The sequence below is a fragment of the Nerophis ophidion genome, linkage group LG29 (genome assembly GCF_033978795.1).
Source record: "Nerophis ophidion isolate RoL-2023_Sa linkage group LG29, RoL_Noph_v1.0, whole genome shotgun sequence".
NCBI lineage: Eukaryota > Metazoa > Chordata > Actinopteri > Syngnathiformes > Syngnathidae > Nerophis > Nerophis ophidion.
Window position 1 is genome coordinate 8,505,026 of NC_084639.1, and position 22,130 is coordinate 8,527,155.

Here is a 22,130-nt window from a genome sequence, read left to right on the forward strand (position 1 = left end):
AGATTAGACAAACAAACAGTGTACAGGGTTACAGAACATGAACGCTGATGGGTCACCACAAGGCGCCCCGTAAAGTATGGGAAAAAGGTAAACCCTGGGGAAGGATGAGTAAAAAAATACAATCTAGACTGACCGGAGTGGAAAAAAACCTCCATAGCAAAGCACATACATATTACAACATCCATATCTAGACTTGCAACAAAGGGGAAGGAGTGGGGGCCACGGTGGCAGGCTGCAGATCTTCAGGCGCTGCCCAGCCGCCCATCACTCCTAATGGATTCGCGTCAAGTGCGTTGGATGCATGTGTGTGTGTAAGCCTGCCGCGTGTCTCTGTTCCACGGCCTAGGTGTCATGCTGTCGCTAGTCAGTCCAAAAGTCAACAACAGGTGACAATAGCTATAAAGCTAGGATGAAAAGAGATTGACGTTTTTCATGAGTGGGAAATGCATTTATCACCTGAAGATTTCGCCAAACTTGTTCTTGAGGTGACTGCAGGAGGTGTAGAGGTCATACAAGTAGGCCAAGATGCAGCGTTCCGCAGAAGAGCAGTCTGCTGGGTTCACACCTGACTTGACCACGATGCGCAGCCTAGGAGAGGATCGTACACATTACAACACCAGGTATGTTCACGTAAAAGGGAGGGGTTTGGATGCACGCATTTGAGCCACTGACCAGTCAAAAACCTGCGCCGTCTGCTCGGGGTTGAGAATGAGGCAGGAGTGGTACCTCCTCAGCACAGCCACGATGCACAGACAAAGGCTGTTAGTGTAGCTGCCCACCAGGCTGGACGACTTGAGCAGCAGCTCGGCTTCCACCAGGCTGAGTTCATTCAGAAGCTACAAAGAAAAACCAAGCATGGTTCAATGGGCACCATGGGGTACCCAAAGTGTGGCTCAGCCTGTCGGCCTTTTACCACATGTGGCCTGTTCTAAAATTAAAATTGAATAAGACAACTTAAAAAAACTAAACAAAATATATTTTTTTAAAAAAGCTCATTATAACCAGAAAAAGGTCAAATGTTATTAGTAATACTGATGATAAAATGCTTTGTCACCTACAAAACAAAGCTTAAATCTTAGCATACAGTGAAACCTCAATGTAATAACCCCCTTTATTTGGAAACTTATAGTATATATATATATATATATATGTATGTATGTATGTAATATATATATATATATATATATATACATATATATATATATACATACATATATATATATACATAAACGTATATATATACACATATATATATATATATACACACACACATATATATATATATATACACATATATATACACACACACACACACACATATATATATATATATATACATACACGCACACACACACACACACACACACACACACACACACACACACACACACACACACACACACACACACACACACACACACACACACACACACACACACACAAACATATATATATATGGCTTTCGGCCCCCAGGCAAAATTTTTTAGCCCAATGCAGCTCCCTAGTCAAAACGTTTTGACAGTATTTCATATTTATTTTTTTTGTTTTTCATTCCACTTTATTTACTTCTGTTACTGAATGTAAAAACCCAATCTCCCCAGTGTGGGTTGAATAAAAATCTATCCAATCCTATGCAGCACAGTTCAATTTGTCTTTGTTTTAGAACTCTGCTGCTCGTCTATCGCTTATCCCTTTGGGGGTAGCGGGGGATCGCTAGAGCCAATCTCTATACTGCATTCAGTCGGAGGGTGTGTACACCCTGGACAAGTCGCCACCTTATCGCAGGGCCAACACAGAAAGACAGACAACATTCACACTCACATTTATACACTAGGGCCAATTTTTTTGTGTGTTGCCAATCAACCTATCCCCAGGTGCATATGTTTGGGGGTGGGAGGAAGCCGGAGTACCTGGAGGGAAACCACACAGTCACGGGGAGAACATGCAAACTCCACACAGAAATATACCAAGCGCAGGATCGAACTTGTATTGTGAGGCAGACGCACTAACCCCTCTTCCATCATGCTGCCCATTTTAGATAGGTAATAAAAACAATTAAATCATCACCTCTTGGTTATGTTTGTCTGATAGTCAGTACTGTATATCACTTTAAAATTGTGTTCAAACTGTACAAACTTTAACTAAAATAGGGACCTTTGCCGAGGCTGCACCACATTATTCATATTTATTTTTTCTCATGAAGAAAAGTGCTTCACCAGACAAACTTTTCGATTTACGAACCCTGTTCACGAACCAATTAAAGGCCTACTGAAACCCACTACTACCGACCACACAATCTGATAGTTTATATATCAATGATGAAATATTAACGTTGCAACACATGCCCATACGGCCGGCTTAGTTTACTAAATTGCAGTTTTAAATTTCGCGCCGAAATATCCAGCTGAACCGTCTCGGTATGATGTCGCGTGCGCGTGACGTCACGCATTGTAGAGGACATTTTGTTCCAGCATCGTTCCCAGCTATAAGTCGTCTGTTTTCATCGCAAAATTCCACAGTATTTTGGAAATCTGTGTTGCTGAATCTTTTGCAATTTGTTCAATGAACAATGGAGACATCAAAGAAGAAAGCTGTAGGTGGGAAGCAGTGTATTGCGGCCAGCTTTAAAGCAACACAAACACAGCCGGTGTTTCATTGTTTACATTCCCGAAAGATGGCGGTGAAGCTTTACTATGGAACAGAGCGGTCAAGCGAACACGGTTGGATTGGACCACACACACAAAGTACAGTGTATTATGCAGCGATCATTTCAAAAGATCGTGTTTCGAAGAGGGTCCCTTGCGAAGGGCAGAGATGGGCATCGCCACCACCCGTCGACTGGTGCTGAAGAAAGGTGCGGGGCCGACCTACAGGTTGTACAGGTACGACCATATAATCTCACTAAACCACTAGTAACACAATAAGCAGATAAAGGATTTTCCAGAATTATCCTAGTAAATTTGTCTAATAACATCTGAATCGCTCCCACTGTATAGTCTTTTTTTTTTTCCTTCTAGTCCTTCACTCTCACTTTCCTCATCCACGAATCTTTCATCTTCGCTCAAATTAATGGGAAAATTGTCGCTTTCTCGGTCCGAATCGCTCTTGCTGCTGGTGGCCATGATTGTAAACAATGTTCAGATGTGAGGAGCTCCACAACCCGTGACGTCAAACGCATATCGTCTGCTACTTCCGGTACAGGCAAGGCTTTTTTATCAGCACCAAAAGTTGCTAACTTTATTGTTGATGTTCTCTACTAAATCTTTTCAGCAAAAATATGGCAATATCGCGAAATGATCAAGTATGACACATAGAATGGACCTGCATTCCCCGTTTAAATAACAAAAATCTCATTTCAGTAGGCCTTTAAGTTCGTAATTCTAAATTCTACTGTATCTGCGTAGGTTTGTTGTGGCCCGTTTACAAAGTTAAAAAGCATCAAAATGGACCCTGTATACTGATATACTGTGGCCCCTGGTGGAGCATTTTCGGACACCTCTGATGTTATGGCTCACGAAGGATAAATATAGCGTAGACGCACGCATTAATTACCTGAATGGCAAAGTCGATGAGGCCACTGACGTTGAGAGAGTACTCCATGAGATCAAAGATGAACTGAATGTGCTGCACTAACGGCAAGTGATAGGACATCCCTAAGGCAAAGCTGGTGATTTGTTCCAGCACATTTCGGGACACCTGCACATAACATCAACAAAAAACAGCAACACAGTGGGGTCAGTGTTGACTCACACAAGGAAAATCTCTCCAACTTTGGCTGGGAGTCTGTGCAGCAAAATGCTTGAGATAATTATCCATTCAGGCTGCCATGACAGAACGCCACTTACATATAAATTAGGAAAGTATTTATACTTATATGTCACATGCAAAATTAAGCAAACCTAACCTGGTAGGTGACCTGGTGCTGGTCAAAGTGGGAGAGGTGCTGAAATTTAGAGAAAATATCTTCTGCGGTAGGAAAGGCCTCGGGCTTACTCCTCTTCCTCTTCTGTCCCTCCTCGCCACCTGTTAGAACGGGAGTTGAAATGAAAGTTTGGGGAGAAACAAGAGACACATGACTGCTTGGGATTTTCAGACATAAATGTTAAGCTGCTTTCCATATCTAAATAATCATGAGAAGACACGTGATGCTTTGTTGGTACAAAAACTCTGCATAATCGCTTGTGCTTGATGATACAATTGCTGAGAAAACAAGATGAGTACATAGTGATGCAACAGCAGTCAAAGATGATTTTGACTTTGGGCATTATCAGCCGGTCCTGCATCTTGCAGTAAAAAGGTAAACCGAAAAGATACACCCCAAAAAAAGAAATGTAAAAATAGAACATACCCGTTTCAGCAGTGCTTTTGCGATTCAGCACCTTCAATATATCTTTCGTTATCTTTTTGATGGTGTGTCGCGCCTCGTCCCTTAGTTTGCCCACGCCGTAGAGGACTACTAAACGCTGGTTGCACTCGTGACTGGCATTCTCCTCCTATAAAAGAAGGCAAATAAATGATACACACAAGATGGCCTGGAGAACTCCAGAGGCAGCAACATAACATGTGAATCAAACACCTTGAAGTTGGCACCCCTTATTACTGCAAGTATAAAAAATGACTGCCATTTGTTTGGGCTAAGTCTGTGCTGGAAACATTTTCGTCTGTCCCGTTACGATTTTACTTTACACATTTTCTCACTGGTGATGTCAGTAATGTGTTATTGTCAAATGTGTTCTTATTCATAACCAGCTCCCGACCCCACCCTGTCAAAATCTCCCCAAACTTGTCCCAAATGTTTGTGCTGCAACATTTTTTTCCTTGCTATTATAGTTTTTATGTTAATAGAGCTTTGTGGTTTTTTTAACGTGTTATTATTCATAACCAGCCCCCAAACTTGCCCAAAATGTTTGTGCTACAACATTTTTTGTCTATTTGTTATGTTTTATAGTTTATTGTTATTAACATGTTATTCATAACCAGACCTCCAACCTTGTCAAAATCTCCCTAAACCTGTGCTGCCACATTTTTTGTCTATTTTAGTTTTTATTAGAGATGTCCGATAATATCGGGCTGTCGATATTATCACCGATAAATGCTTTAAAATGTAATATCGGAAAATATCGCTATCGGTTTCAAAATCATCGGTTTCGGTTTCAAAAAGTAAAATTTATAACTTTTTAAAACGCCGCTGTGTACACTGACGTAGGGAGAAGTACAGAGCGGCAATAAACCTTAAAGGCACTGCCTTTGCGTGCCGGCCCAGTCACATAATCTCTACGGCTATTCACACACACACAAGCAAATGCAAGGCATACTTGGTCAACAGCCATACAGGTCACACTGAGGAGGCCTTAAAAAAAACTTTAACACTGTTACAAATATGTGCCACACTGTGAACCCACACCAAACAAGAATGACAAACACATTTCGGGAGAACATCCGCACCGTAACACAACATAAACACAACAGCACAAGTAGCACTAACTCTTCCGGGACGCTACAATATACAGCACTCCAACTACCCCCCACCACCACCGCCACCGCCACCACCACCTCAACCCCGCCCACCTACCCCGCCAACCTCAACCTCCAAGCTGCTGTTTTGAGGCATGTTAAAAAAAATAATGCACTTTGTGACTTCAATAATAAATATGGCAGTGCCATGTTGGCATTTTTTTCCATAACTTGAGCTGATTTAAAACCTTGTTACATTGTTTAATGCAACCAGCGGGGCATCACAACGAAATTAGGCATAATAATGTGTTAGTTCCACGACTGTATATATCGATATCGGTTGATATCAGAATCGGTATTAAGAGTTGGACAATATCGGAATATCGGCAAAAAAGGCATTATTGAATATCTCTAGTTTTTATGTTATCAAGTTTCATAGTTTTTGTTATTAACGTGTTATTATTCATAACCCCACCATGTCAAAATCTCCCCAACTTGTCCCAAATGTTAGTGCTATAACATTTTTTGTCTACTATAGTTTTTATGTCGATACATTTTTACAGTTTTTATGTTATTATGGTGTTATTATTTATGCCCAGACCCCCAAGTTTGTCAAAACCTCCCCAAACTGGTTCCGAATTTTATTGCCTAACAATTTTAGTTACTGTACATTTTTAAAGTTTTATATTTAATTAACGTGTAATTATTTTATACCCAGCCCACCTTGTCAAAATCTCCCCAAACCTGTCTCATTTGTTTGTGCTGGAATTTTTGTTTAGCGAAACTATTATAGTTTTTATGCTAACGTGTAATTACTAACGTGTTATTATTCATACCCAGCCCACCTTGTCAAAACCTCCCCAAACTTGTCCAAAATGTTTGTGCTGCAACATTTTTTGTCTATTATAGTTTTTATGTTGATAAAATGTATTAGTTTTTATGTTGTTAATGTGTTATTATTCATAACCAGTCCCCAACATGAGCAAAATCTCCCCAGACATGTCCCATACTGCTACAACATCTTTTTTCCAACTGTTTTAGTTACGTTAATAAAATCTTAGTTTTTCTGATAATATTAATGTAGAATTATTCATAACCAGCCCTCCAAGCTTGACCCATCCGTTTATTTGTGAAAGTATGATAGTTTTTAGGTCAACGTGTTATTGTTCATAACTAGCCCACTTTGTCAAAATCTTCCCAAACTTGTCCCAAATGTTTGTGCTAATATCAAACTAAAATAGTCTTCATATTATTAAATCTTTACAGTTTTTAAGGTATTAACCTTTTATTATTTATAACAATATTTTTAAAATCTCCCCAAACTTGTGTCATTCGTTTGAGCTGCAAAAAAAATGTGTAACTATTTAGTTGTTTTGTTATTAATGTGTTATTATTCTTAATGTGGATTGAACTTTCACAGTATCATGTTAGACCCGCTCGACATCCATTGCTTTCCTCCTCTCTAAGGTTCTCATAGTCATCATTGTCACCGACGTCCCACTGGGTCATTATTGTCACCGATGTCCCACTGGGTGTGAGTTTTCCTTGCCGTTATGTGGGCCTACCGAGGATGTCGTGGTGGTTTGTGCAGCCCTTTGAGACACTAGTGATTTAGGGCTATATAAGTAAACATTGATTGATTGATTGATTAATTGAGATGTCCGATAAATATCGGACTGCCGATATTATCGGCCAATAAATGCTTTAAAATGCAACATCGGAAATTATCGGTATCGGTTTCAAAAAGTAAAATGGATGACTTTTATAAACACCGCTGTACGGAGTAGTACACGGACGTAGGGAAAAGTACAGAGCGCCAATAAACCTTAAAGGCACTGACTTCACACACACAAGTGAATGCCTGCATACTTGGTCAACAGTCATACAGGTCACACTGAGGGTGACCGTATAAACAACTTTAACACTGTTACAAATATACGCCACACCGAACAAGAATGACAAACACATTTCGGGAAAACATCCGCACCGTAACACAACATAAACACAACAGAACAAATACACAGAACCCCTTGCAGCACTAACTCTTCCGGGACGCTACAATATACACCACCAGCCCCAACCTCCTCACGCTCTCTCAGGGAGAGCCTGTCCCAAATTCAGAAGCTGCTGTTTTGAGGCATGTTAAAAAAAAATAATGCACTTTGGGACTTCAATAATAAATATGGCAGTGCCATGTTGCAATTTGGAAAAAGCTTGTTATATTGTTTAATGCATCCAGCAGGGCACCACAACAAAATTAGGCATAATAATGTGTTAAATCCACGACTGTATATATGGGTATCGGTTGATATCGGAATCGGTAATTAAGAGTTGGACAATATTAGAATATCGCATATCGGCCAAAAAAGCCATTATCGGACATCTCTAATTCATAACCATCCCGTAACATAACACCTATACTAGTAAGACAAAAAATATTAGCAGGACAAACGTAGCACAAACAAGAGGGACGAGTGTGGGAAGATTTTGCCTGGCGTGGTGCGGTTATGAATAATAACACAAAAACTATAAAATCCATCCATTTTCTACCGCTTGTCCCTTTTTGGGTTCGTGGGGGGTGCTGGAGCCTATCTCAGCTGTTAACATAAAAACTATCAGACAAAAAAGTTTGCAGCACAAAAATGGCACAATCAAAAGAAACACATTTGGGGAGATTTTAACAAGGTGGAAACCGTAACAAACAAACAAAAATGTTAACCTCACAAACAAATGGCAGTGTTATTTTAATAGTTGCAATGAAAAGGGGGACCAACTTCACACAGGTGAATCATAATAAATATTACGCATTCCTTGCTTATCTTCACAGGAAAGGAATTACAAAACTGCCGCTGGCATGTTCGGAGTCGACAAAACTAAGATGCCGATGATATACAACAAAAAGGAGGACTTTCTTTACCTGAGGAATGGGGAAGTGGGTGGCGTACTGAATGTGCCGGGGCTGCTCATACAGCTGCGGAAAGGCGGGGTCCATGCTCTTGTCCTTGCAGGTGCTCTTGCTGTCCTGCTCGGGTACGGACTTCTCCGGGGAGGGGCTGCCCTTGGACTCGCAGTGCATCGGAGGAGAGAACATCTGCAAGACAGAGCACGACAGTAATGATGAAATGTGTGACCAAGACAAATAAAGACAAGCCTTCTCCCTTAAAGTGGATACGGCCCTCACATGTCCGCAAGGATTTTATTATATATTGTCAAGGGACATAACAATAAAAAAGAAAACTGGATACACTTTAGAGTGGTCTGTGAAGAGCTTGTATAGCAGGTTGGATTTACTATCCACTGAAAATGAGTCAACACAGCCATTATTGTCGAAATAGCCGGCAACACGAGTCCATTCAGTTTTATTTATATGGCGCCAATTCACAACAGAAGTTAACTCAAAGCACTTTACACATGGAGCACGTCTAGACCCACTCTCCTCATAGATTGAAGGGAACTAAGCAAACTTCTCATGTGCAAGCACGAAGGCAAGGCAAAAACCCCCTCTATAAACTGAACCCAAACGAGTAAACATGTGTCCTTGGTAGGGTTGGACGATCATGGCAAAAATAATATTCACCATTATTTTAGATTGATATTGTAATCACGATTAATTACACGATGATTCCTCAATTTGAAAACATGAGTACCGTATTTTTCAGAGCATAAGTCGCACCTGCCGAAAATACATAATAAAGAAGGAAAAAAACATATAAGTCGCACTGGAGTATAAGTCGCATTTTTGGGGGGAAATGTATTTGATAAAACCCAACACCAAGAATAGACATTTGAAAGACAATTTAAAATAAAGAAAGAATAGTGAAAAACAGGCTGAATAAGTGTACGTTATATGACACATAAATAAACAACTGAGAAGGTGCCTGGTGTGTTAACGAAACATATTATGGTAAGAGCCATTCAAATAACTATAACGTATAGAACATGCTATACCTTTACCAAACAATCTGACACTCCTAATGGCTAAATCCCATTAAATCTAATACGTCTTGTCTCTTACGTGAATGAGCTAAATAATATCATTTAATATTTTACAGTAGGGCTTCACAGTGGCAGAGGGGTTAGTGCGTCTGCCTCACAATACGAAGGTCCTGCAATCCTGGGTTCAAATCCAGGCTCGGGATCTTTCTGTGTGGAGTTTGCATGTTCTCCCCGTGAATGCGTGGGTTCCCTCCGGGTACTCCGGCTTCCTCCCACCTCCAAAGACATGCACCTGGGGATAGGTTGATTGGCAACACTAAATTGGCCCTAGTGTGTGAATGTGAGTGTGAATATTGTCCGTCTATCTGTGTTGGCCCTGCGATGAGATGGCGACTTGTCCAGGGTGTACCCGGCCTTCCGCCCGATTGTAGCTGAGATAGGCGCCAGCGCCCCCCGCGACCCCAAAAGGGAATAAGCGGTAGAAAATGGATGGATGGATATTTTACAGTAGTGTTAATAATTTCCCACATAAGTCGCTCCTGAGTATAAGTATATGACAAAAACTGCGAATTATAGTCCGAAAAATACGGTTTTTATTGTAACACCATAACGACTAAAGCACAACAGGTGAAATAATAGTAACAAAACATTTACATAACAATGGCAATATAAAAGACAATAAAATAAAGTTTTTCCCTTTTTACATTTTAATTGTTTTTAGTTCCATTTTAAACCTTTTACATTTATCATACCACCAGAGAGAGTGTGATTTTTGTGTCAAATAAAATTGTATAAAATGTTTCTTAATTAACTGCAAAGTCTCTCACATTTACTGGTGTAGTACATCTTTTTGACCAGTATTTTATTAATTAGATAATGTGGTACTTTATGTACATTATGCTTGTGTAAGGTACTTTTTTGAAACCTTTGATTTTTTCAAATACGGCGCACCGCACTATTATTGTAAAGGGGAAGGAAGTGTGCTGTTGTTCTCAGATGGATGTGTGAAGTGAAGTGAAGTGAATTATATTTATATAGCGCTTTTCTCTAGTGACTCAAAGCGCTTTACATAGTGAAACCCAAAATCTAAGTTACATTTAAACCAGTGTGGGTGGCACTGGGAGCAGGTGGGTAAAGTGTCTTGCCCAAGGACACAACGGCAGTGACTAGGATGGCAGAAGAGGGAATCGAACCTGCAACCCTCAAGTTGCTGGCACGGCCGCTCTACCGACCGAGGCTGTTCAAAAACAAAAAAAAAGAGAGCCTTTGCCAAGTTGCAACTACTGTTTGTACATTGTTGTTACATCCATGATGTCGTTCACAACACAAGCAGATGAGATGTGTTGTGGGTGTATGCTTCGTAGTTTAGTCGCTCTTTCAACTGACCACCTCGACAATGATAAGGACGGGGCGGTTGCCTGTTTAGGGGATGAATGAGGGGTCCCGAACACATTTACCCAAACAAATGTTCCTTCTCCTCATAATGACAGCTTTTCATATACATTTATGCCAATTTCGGTGATATTCTGCATTCAACAGCGGATTTTGTTATATTGGTTAATTATGTGACTCCGTGAAAATCATATGCCTTGTTTTTTAGTTGAGTTTAGTGATTATTAATTAGACAGACTAACGATGTGTTAAATAATAAGTAGCAACCATGGTGGGAGTCCAAACTTCTAGTAGACATGCTTTTTTTCCTCTCATTTGCTCCTCATTCGTTCCACCATTGCAAGCTCTGGAGCCCATCAATTGTTTCCGATTATTGTATTTTCATAATGGTGAGAAGCCATAATTAAAATCATAATCAAAATTCGAATAATTGTAAAGCTGTTGTCCGTGGTGAATATTTAGTGCGTGCCATTGTTATCTAGCACTACATTTAAGGCAATCTTGTTCCAATCATTCACGTTGACTCCATAACATTCTTCAAAATTTAAAAGTTATCTTGCTACTCACTTGTTGCCAGCTATTCAGACAGTGGATAACTATAGCCCAATGTAAGCAGTACAACGGGGCTATTCAAAAACATAATGCAGGGGGCCGTAATTTCAAGAGCCCGAGGGCTCAGGGGCCTAACATCCAAATGTGGGTGTTTCATCAGAAAATGCCCCACCAGGTTACATTCTTTTGAGACTGCATTTGCGTAATTGCAAAGTAAACACATCGGCTTCCACACTGCACTGTCAATAAAATGATTATTTTGCCGTCGTTACTCATTTCCAGCGTGTGCAGCTAGACAGATAGTTAACAGCATGAAGAAACAGACGCTCAAGTTTTGTTGATTGCTGTTTCTCCTTATGAATTATTTTCCTTCCTTAGTTTTTTTTCTCTTTACACTTCTTCCTTAATTTATGTCTAAAACAGAAAATATAAACATTACAAAAGTATAATGTCCATTGTGTATTTTATATAAATAAAATGTAAGGTTTAGTGTTGATGCAGTCACACTATAAACAACATAAATACTGCACACCTGTAGCTCATCACAATAAAACCTAAGGTGTAGCTTTATCACCCTCTAATGCTCAAATTCAGCGCTACGTGTATTAAATTAGCTTTTATCGCCAGAGTTTAACAGCCAAAAAACAACACCACCAACAAATTCAAATGACATCACAAAGTCAAGTGCAATTTTCGCTAATTGTTTTGATTTTTTTTCAGGGTCGATAGTGCCATCTTCTTCTACAAGCCCATTGCTACTTCATTGGGACACTTATGCTTTGCTGTTGCCCCCTGTGGGGATGTGGGAGTACTGCATACATAAATAACCCTATTTTGAATGGTTTGATCAAGCCTATTTGGGTGATATTCAGCGGGCCGCAACTTGAATAGGCCCTACTGTACACAGACTACTCTAAAGTACATCCAAATGTACTTTCTGTGGTACTGTCTGCATATTGTATTGTGAGCGGTGTAGTCAACGCATGTTTACGTAACCTCATACCTCATCAAAATTAGCACTGGAGTTGTGATCAATTTCCATTGACTCCGACAGGCCGGTATCCTCCATCTTGACACTGTTGCCTGCATCCTGGTCCTTGCGATCAGACTCATCTGAGGGCTCGTCGCCGGGGGAACGGGGACGTGGCAGGTGGGAGTCGGAGGCCAGGTCGCCACGGGAGATAAGCGTGCACATGTAGATGTTGTGGGAGAAGACGTCATGGCGGATGAGCTCGCAAAAGAGCAGGACAAGGTTGGAGAACTCCACTCTCTCGTTCTCATTTCCCGGCTCCGCTAAATGGATGAGAAACGTTAGTCAAATCCTATGTTGCTCAGAGTAATGAAATAAGAGAAAAATGGCAGGTAATGTACAGTATAAAGAAACAAATCAGTAAGAGCAGGCACTCACTCAGTGTGGGGGCCTGAGTATCCAAGAACTGCAGCAGAACATCCTGAAAAACTGGAAGTGTGGCGGTGGAAAGGGAGCCAGACGAAACAGAGCCCTTCTCGTCCACCACTTCCGACTCGCCACATCGCTGACAACAACACGCAGAAAATAAGACATTACCGCGTGCATTATTGTCTGTAAATGCTGCTTGATTAAAAAACATGACTATACACAAACTTCATTTACATTGCTATGAGTAGCTGCATGAAAATCGTTTAAAATACAAGTTTAACCAATTACTTTGACGATTTGTCGACATTGTCAACAAATACAGACAATAAAATTTGTGGGCGACATCACTTTTTTCAAACATCGCAGGTGAAAACATGTTAAATGTAGAAACACATTACACTAATCTTGTTAAAATCATTAATACTTGCTAATTTTGCAAAGCGGACCTTATTTTTTATGGCTATACGTCTGATACGGGAACATTTAAAGCAGAGGCAAGATGTATGACATCAGAAAGATGCAATCTTAACTCAGTAAAATAGTTACTTTGTTACTTTGCAGGCTAGCTAACAAGTGTGAGTGAATTATATTTATATAGTGCTTTTTCTCTAGTGACTCAAAGTGCTTTACATAGTGAAACCCAATGTCTAAGTTATATTTTAAACCATTGTGGGTGGCACTGTGAGCAGGTGGGTAAAGTGTCTTGCCCAAGGACACAACGGCAGGGACTAGGATGGCGGAAGCGGGGTTCGAACCTGCAACCCTCAAGTTGCTGGCACGGGCGCTCTACCAACCAAGCTGTACCGTGTGAAACGAAGTTGTTTGGCTAAAATTAGAGTTAAATATATTTTTCAAAGTCCGCCGGCTAAACTTTGTCTAAATACCGTATTTTTTGGAGTATAAGTCGTTTCAGAGTATAAATCGCACCTAATCGCTAAATCCCATGAAATACCTCTATTCTCTTACGTGAATAAGCTAAATAATATTATTTGATATTTTACGGTAATGTGTTAATAATTTCAAACATAAATCGCTCCTGAGTATAGGTCACACTCCCGGCCAAACTATGAAAAAAACTGCGATTTATAGTCCGAAAAATACAGTACAGCAGAGTACTTGTTTTATTTGTCAGGAGCTTCAGCTGTGAAGCAGCGTCAATTTGCAGTACAAATAAAAAAAGGCACAGTAACAAACATCAATCACACACAAGCATGAAGCACTACTGCGCCGATGTGAGAAAATAATAAATATACAATCTATTAGATGGCTAAAATGTTTTGGACAATCGAGTATATTAGATAGCTAAAATGCCAGGAGTTAATCAATTATCAATGTACCTGTGTGCAGTTTTTTTAAACACATCTTCACAAAATGCGTTTTTTAGGAAGCTACATAGCTTTGAAGTTTGTTTTTATTGCTTTTATTTCAACTGTACTTTGTTTTCATGAAATAAATATATTTTGTTTTTGTGAGATTTTAAATGGACAAAAGTTTAATAATTACATAGCTAACTAACAGACTAATGAGCAGCAGGTACAGTATAAATATATATTTCTGAATTAAATAGTCTTCTTTGTTAGTTAGCACATGCCTACAAATGGATTAAACTGAATTTAAAAGCAAATGGCTAAATTAGAGCCACTGAATAAGCCAATGTTGGGCGATATATAGAGTTTGTAAGATATATCAATATATTTTTAAACAAGATATGAATTAAGAAAATATCATAATATCAATATAATTTATTTCACGTTAAAATGACCAAACACCGCTTATTTGTTGTGTTCCTTGTTCTGCCCCGCTTCCCACTCCCTCTCAACCCCTCCCATTCCTTTTTCCAAGACATGCCTGCACATATAAGAACAATCATGATTGGTTGATTGTTTACTATGACGAGTCACAATTGGTTGACATTAGGGCAAAACATTAGGGACAGTCCAATCAGAGGCAACATAGGGCGGATCATTGAACCAAGAAGGAAAATCACAACAGACATCCCAAATAATGACGAGAGAGTCGTAGAGGATAAGAGGGAAATGTTCAAGTGGGCGATTTATATATTTAAAAAACTAAAGGAAGATGGCAGAGGGATTCTCTTCTTTCGATTTTTCTTTCAGCGATGTAGACGACATCTGAGAAACCCACAATGCGTCTACTTGGCCACATTTGGACAAATGTATGCGTCTGGATAAAACATTCATTTGAGTTTTGCACCATGTAAGTCCGGATCAAAACTGTTCTCGAGTTGCCAAGCTGGGCATATTTCTCACTAGAAATGCTGCCAAAAATGTATGCCGAGGTGAGGAAGATCTTAGCCGCACAATTAAGTCAAGTCACTTAGTTGGCGCTGACCAGAACCGTGCGTGTGTGACAGTCCATTACATCGTTGACTGGGAATTAAAAAGTACCTGCCTGCAAATAAATTTTTTCTCTGAGTTTGATACTTTTTGTATTATTTGCACAGTTCTGTTATTTTACTTAGAAATAATATTTTTCTATTTTCTTTATGTTATGTTATTCTGTGCTACTTAAACAGTTTTTTTCTGTGCTGTTAAAGGCCTACTGAAACCCACTACTACCCACCACGCGGTCTGATAGTTTATATATCAATGATGAAATATTAAAATTGCAACACATGCTAATACGGCCTTTTTAGTTTACTAAATTGCAATTTTAAATTTCCCGGGACATTTTTCTTGAAAACGTCGCGTAATGATGACGTGTACGCGTGACGTCACGGGCTGTTATGAATATGAGCGATGCACACACACACACACACACAGCTAAAAGTCGTCTGCTTTAACGGCATAATTACACAATATTTTGGACATCTGTGTTGCTAAATCTTTTGCAATTTGTTCAATTAATATTGGAGGAGTCAAAGTAGAAAGACGGAGTTGGGAAGCTTTAGCCTTTAGCCACACAAACGCACGGTGATTCCTTGTTTAAAATTCACAGAGTTGAAACTTTACTATGGATCAGAGCGGACATGGATCCCGACCACTTGTCAACCAGCAGGTTTCGGTGAGAAAATTGTGGTTAAAAAGTCGCCACTTGCCGGATATCAGCTGAGCTTTCGCCTCCCGTACAGCTGCCGTCGACTTCCCCGAGACACTGCGCGTCAACACCCGGCCGTGGACGTACACTTCCGACTATCAGGTACTGTTAAACTCATTAAAACACTAGCAACACAATAGAAAGATAAGGGATTTCCCAGAACTATCCTAGCAAATGTCTCTAAAAACATATGAATCCGTCTCAATGCAACGTGATTGCAATCGCGTTTTTTTTTTATTTTTTACTTTTTTTTCTAGTCCGTCGCTATCAAAATTCTCAAACACGACTCTTTCATCCTCGCTCAAATTAATGGGGAAATTGTCGTTTTCTCGGTCGGAATAGCTGTTTTTGTTGGAGGCTCCCATTAAAAACAATGTGAATATATATGTGAGGAGCCATCACACGGGTGACGTCATCGTCTGCGACTTCCGGTAGAGGCAGGGCTTTTCTCCAGTTGCGAACTTTATCGTGGATGTTCTCTACTAAATCCTTTCAGCAAAAATATGGCAATATCGCGTAATGATCAAGTATGACACATAGAATGGACCTGCTATCCCCGTTTAAATAAGAAAATCTCATTTCAGTAGGCCTTTAATACCCATCTTGACTAACTGGGTTAATAAGTGTTTACAGTACAGTTGTCATTTTCTTCAATTTCAGTGAATCTCGCTCAAAAATGAATGTCTTTATATATATACTTTCACCGGAAAATATATCGAAATATATATTGAATATCGAGTTTAGGTAAAAATATATCGAGACATACTTTTTCGTCCATATCGGCCAGTCCTACTGTCAACACAACAATGGCTGTCAGAACTGTCCATTAAAAACGTTAACAGAGAAGGACGGCGTGTTACCTCCGCTTCAATCTCGGCCTGTCGCTTCTCCAGCAGCTTGGCCACCACCATGGCCCTGTGTCGGCCCGACCGCTTACAGCACACGGCCCATTCACAAAGCAGGGTGACCACAGCGTCGTCATCGGGAGACATCTGGGTGGAAGCACACTTTGTAAGTATTATAATCGAGGCCTCAACGTTGATCACTTGCGATTCTCATCTTTAAAGAAGTCAAGTACCTCGTGGCCATCCTTGCTCTGGCCTGAGCCAAATATCCGGTTGTATAAGGAGTCCAGTGAGTTGTTAAAGTCTGACTTCTCAAAGCTGTGGTTGTCCAGAACCTCTAGGGTGTGCAGAACCCTCCCAATGGTGAAGCCTGACCAGGGAGAGAGAATTAGCATCGTGAATGCTCCACTACACCGAACACGTGACTCTTACCGTGAACACTGAGAAAAAGAAGCAGTTTTACCAACCTGCGGTGGTCTCCTGGCACTTGTCAAACGACCAGCGAAACTCCACAGCCTGGCCTCGCTCCTTAACTTGCTCCTCGATCTCTCTCAGCTTTACACGGACCTGCAGAGTGGAAAATTAGTATCTCGGCGTGATTGTGGAGCATATGCTGTCATCTTGATGAGGGATGGCTTGGTGTGTCTTCAAGTACCTGCTGTGTGAAGGCGGTGTTCCCCCCAGGCATCGGTAAGCTGGAGGGTGCAATGGGCAGAAGGTCCAGAGGGGAACCAGTCTTGTTTCTGCTGTCCGTTAGAGAGTAATGCCACACCAGAGCACTCGGGCAACACAACACTATGCTCTGGAAGGACAAAAAACAACATCAATGACTGAGTTGTGGAAAAATTAGAACTCCCAATACTAAGTGTGTTTGTGAAACCTTGCACTCCAAAAGGGGAACATTTGGCAATAAGTACACCATTAATGTGTAATCTGTGCTACTATTTCTGATTGACTCTGTCACACAACTTAATGTGCTCTTCAAAACACCCACTGGGACTTGCCACAAAATATTGTACCAACCTTTAGTGGACTGACAAAGACATAAAATAAAATTCACGCAAGATTACCGGTCGTTGACAAATGTGGCCGCCATCAGCAGAACGTCTTTGAAGGAGCACAACAGGAACAGCACATCTGCCAGGCCATACGAAATAACCTAAGTGAACCCTTTCGTCAAGCATCTTCTCTCTATGTCTCTGTGGGTGGAGGCGAGTCCACTAGCACAGGGGTTCTTAACCTTTTTGACATCGGGGGCCATCTTTTCCACACGGGCCCCACACACATATTAACACTGAATTAGTAATCTTAATCTTGATTTTAATCGTATTCAATAGTTATATCTTACCTGGTTACAGTTTAAAGCCTTACAAATGATATGAAAAAATTTAAACAAACAATACATAAGAATAAAACATTGGGTTGCACAATTCAACTGATTTGAACCACAATGACAATGTTGGCTGTGGCGATCTTTGTCAAAATCTCACCTGGATGCTGCTTTTTCTTTTGCACATTTTCAGTTACATTTTGTTGAATAATGTTTAGTTGATTTGGGGTTTTGTTTTTCAATGTACGTGGATGCACATTTTAAGTTATATTTTGTGTTTTAAAAAAAAATGTAAAATGGGTCTTTATTTAAAATGTATTAATGTTAAGTTATGTTTATTAATAAAGCCATATACAGCCGTGGTCAAAAGTTTACATACACTTGTAAAGAACATATTGTCATGGCTGTCTTGAGTATCCAATAATTTCTACAACTCTTATTTTTTTGTGATAGAGTGATTGGAGCACATACTTGTGATTCACAAAAAATATTCCTGAAGTTTGGTTCTTTTATGAATCTATTATGGGTCTACTGAAAATGTGACCAAATCTGCTGGGTCAAAAGTATACATACAGCAACATATATTATCAATTTTGGTGATGTAGAAAAGTTACAATCAAATCAAAATAGTTTCATGGCATAGCCTCTTAACTTCATGTGAGTGATTATGATTGATGACACCTGTTGACTTCTCTGAGCCCTTTTAAACAGGGCTCATGTGATGCAGTCATTCGACTCGGTTACAAACGCGACAATGGGAAAGTCAAAGAAACTCAGCACAGATCTGAAAAAAAAATCATTGACCTGAACAAGACAGGAAAGTCACTTGGAGCCATTTCAAAGCAGCTTAAGGTCCCAAAAGCAACTGTGCAGACAATTGTTCGTAAGTATAAAGTGCATGGAACAGTTTTGTCACTGCCACGATCGGGAAGAGAACACAAGCTATTACATGCTGCTGAGAGAAAATTGGTCAGGATGATCAAGAGTCAACTTAGAACCCCCAAAAAGCAGGTCTGCAAATAATTGGAAGTTGCTGGAACACAGGTGTCAGTGTCCACAGTCAAGCCTGTTTTGTATCGCTACCATGCAAGAAGCTCCAGAAGTGACACCTTAAGGCTCGTCTAAAGTTTGCTGCTGATCACATGGACAAAGAAAAGACATTCTGGAGGAAAGTTTTGTGGTCAGATGAAACTAAAATGTAACTGTTTGGCCTCAATACCCGGCAATATGTGTGGAGGAAAAAGGGTGAGGCCTTAAATCCCTGGAACACCACACCTACCATCAAGCACGGTGGTGGTAGTAATATGCTCTGGGCCTGTTTTGCTGCCAATGAAACTGGTGCTTTACAGAGAATAAATGGGACAAAGAAAAAGGAAGATTACCTCCAAATGATTCAGGACAATCTAAAATCATCAGCCCGGAGGTTGGGTTTTGGGCGCAGTTGGGTGTTTCAACAGGACAATGACCCCAAACACACGTCAAAAGTGGCAAAGGAATGGCTAAATTAGGCTAGAATTAAAGGCCTACTGAAACCCACTACTACCAACCACGCAGTCTGATAGTTTATATATCAATGATGAAGTCTTAACATTGCAACACATGCCAATACGGCCGGTTTAGTTTACTAAATTGCAACTTTAAATTTCCCGCGAGGTATCCTGTTGAAAACGTCGCGGAATGATGACGCTTATGTTGACGCGTGCTTGTGACGTTATTGGTTGGAGCGGACATGTTCTCCCGGCACCACTCACGCCTAAAGGTAGTCGTTTTTTATCGCATAATTACACAGTATTTTGGACCTCTGTGTTGCTGAATCTTTTGCAATTTGTTCAATTAATAATGGAGACTATAAAGAAGAATGCTGTTAGTGGAAAGCGGCGGATTGCAGCTGCCTTTAGCAACCAAAACACATTTATCGTCGTATGAAACAATGAGCAATAGAAGACCGTAAGACGTCACCATACCTGCAACATGCAGCTGAGGCCGAACACCAGAGGGCGATGCTGGGGACAGATGTAGAAGTCTGTGAATGGTGTCTGGGGCTGACTGCCTCCGGCCGGCTGGGAAGTCGGAGTCGGGGGCAGAGTGTTTCCTTGCGGCGTCAAGATGCCGTGCGCCGGGTGCCCTCCACCCGCGCCGGGGCCCAGGCTGCCGTCGCTTAGCAACAGGTTGAGGCGGCGCGTGCAGAAGTAAGCCAGCCTGCGTGACAAGTAGGCCGACTGCACAAATTCCCCCGAGTACTGCGGGAGGAAGAGGCGATGCACTGCATTACTCACAGACACGCAGTGACTTATGACATCGAATGAAACAAAATGAAAGGCTTGGGGATGGATTCAGCTGATATGTGACAAACTTCTGACAGCCTGTCAAATCAGCAATACCAACTTCAATATGTGTGCGTGTGTGTGGTCCAACAGCAGAAATGATGTGAGAATCATGTACAATAAAATGGGCTGTCAGTCAAAAGGTCAGAAAGGTCCTACCTGCAGTAAAAGTGGCAGGAGGAGTCTCAGCAGCTCGTCTTCGCCGGGTCGGACCTTCTCAAAACACTCCAGCACCCACGTCAGGAACTCGTGTCTGTCCAACATTCCATCCTGGTCACAAGAATTAATACAAAAAACAACTTATTAAAAACAAAATCTCTTGCGCTACTTGTAAAATAATACATTTCTACCATTGGCAAATAAATACAGGTAAGTAAATGGCAGGGGGGAATATAGAGACACTTATTAGACTTAGACTTCCTTTTATTGTCATTCAAATTTGAACTTTACAGTACAGATAAAAACGAAATTTTGTTGCATTAGCCCGCTTTAGTGCAAGATAAAAGAGCAATAAGGTGAAAATAGGGCTGGGCAATATATTGATAAACCCGAAATATCACAGGTTTGTCTATGTGCGATATATAAAATGACTATATTGTGATATTCGAGTATATGTTCTGACGCAGTTGCTTTTAGCTTCTGGCATTACACTACAGGCTCTTCCCACTCTTTCTTGTTTCTCCTCACAGACAGCAAGCGCACCTTCTTACATACGTCACATACCCATGCTGCTACGAGAGGTAGCAGCATGGGTAATGCTAGAGGAGCCGTGCGAGTGATAATACGAGAGAAAGAAAGTGCGAATCTGGTAAGAAATTAAGGAAGAATTAATTCCCAAGAAAAACAGCATTGGCTCTGCTCTATTGTCTGGCGGTGGTTTGGCTTCAAGTGGGAATATGTCGAACACACAACCTTAATTTGTCAAGTTGGTGCTAAAAAGTTTCTATAAAAAGTAGCATTACTGCTAATATGCAGCATCATTTGAAAAGTCACCTGCTAGAGAATGAAGAGTGCTTACTCCGCATTTCAACATCTCCTTTCGGTGCCACACGCCCACAAAATAATGCACTTTATTTATTTTAAACTATTGTAGCGGCGTTATTTACAAAATGTGCACTTTAATTTAGTGTCATTTTGATATGTCATCTTAGTGACATCATGCACACAAGTGCACTCGTAGCTTGTTTTAAAATGTCTCTGACAATCTTGCACTTTCTGTTTTGAAATGACATGAATGTTTGTGCCACTGCTTAATAACTGTTTAATAAATAAAATTTTGGTCAATTGACTTAGTTGTGATTTTCTTCTCTGCATGAAAGTTTAAAATGAGCATATATTAATGCAGTATAAACAAGACTGTTTTAATGTAGACACATGGAATCATCATACTGCTGTGATTATATGTATCAAGTGTTCAAGGATGAGGCAAAATATTGAGATATGTATCGTGTATCGTGACATGGCCTAAAATATCGAGATATTAAAAAAAGGCCATATCGCCCAGCCCTAGGTACAAATATAAATAAATAGATTACTGTACAGATAAATATATTGCATTTTTGCATATACATCCAAGTTTATGGATGTGTGTTATATTGTCTTTATATTCCATTCCATACATTTATATTTATTTGTCGATGACCACAACGTATGGCATTATTTACGAAACACGACAACTCAAAAGTTCAGATGGGTCTTCTCACTCAATAACACGAGCAAATGAGTAGAGACTTTTTGACTCGTACTGTAGCTTGATGGCAAACACATGAAAAAGGACCTTTGAATCCAAATGAAAATGCATTGTAGTTGATGAGCACAATGTATCCTACCAGACATCATCT

General features: G+C 40.3%; 1 protein-coding gene across 2 annotated transcripts in view; it reads right to left on the reverse strand.

Annotated features, from left to right (window-relative positions):
- med12 (mediator complex subunit 12) overlaps positions 1 to 22,130 on the reverse strand; it is a 74,790-nt gene that overhangs the window by 33,150 nt on the left and 19,510 nt on the right. Inside the window, exons 6-19 of one of the 2 annotated variants that reach the window (XM_061892123.1) lie at positions 20,449 to 20,559; positions 19,930 to 20,205; positions 17,291 to 17,437; positions 17,103 to 17,202; positions 16,869 to 17,005; positions 16,651 to 16,782; positions 12,743 to 12,869; positions 12,338 to 12,627; positions 8,372 to 8,545; positions 4,349 to 4,493; positions 3,905 to 4,023; positions 3,553 to 3,696; positions 673 to 836; positions 457 to 588 (exon numbers count right to left, since the gene is read on the reverse strand). In XM_061892123.1, the coding sequence (XP_061748107.1) occupies positions 457 to 588; positions 673 to 836; positions 3,553 to 3,696; positions 3,905 to 4,023; positions 4,349 to 4,493; positions 8,372 to 8,545; positions 12,338 to 12,627; positions 12,743 to 12,869; positions 16,651 to 16,782; positions 16,869 to 17,005; positions 17,103 to 17,202; positions 17,291 to 17,437; positions 19,930 to 20,205; positions 20,449 to 20,559 (2,198 nt within the window). Of the gene's footprint in view, positions 1 to 456; positions 589 to 672; positions 837 to 3,552; positions 3,697 to 3,904; positions 4,024 to 4,348; positions 4,494 to 8,371; positions 8,546 to 12,337; positions 12,628 to 12,742; positions 12,870 to 16,650; positions 16,798 to 16,868; positions 17,006 to 17,102; positions 17,203 to 17,290; positions 17,438 to 19,929; positions 20,206 to 20,448; positions 20,560 to 22,130 lie in introns of both variants that reach the window. The other variant, XM_061892122.1, reaches the window with a different exon arrangement.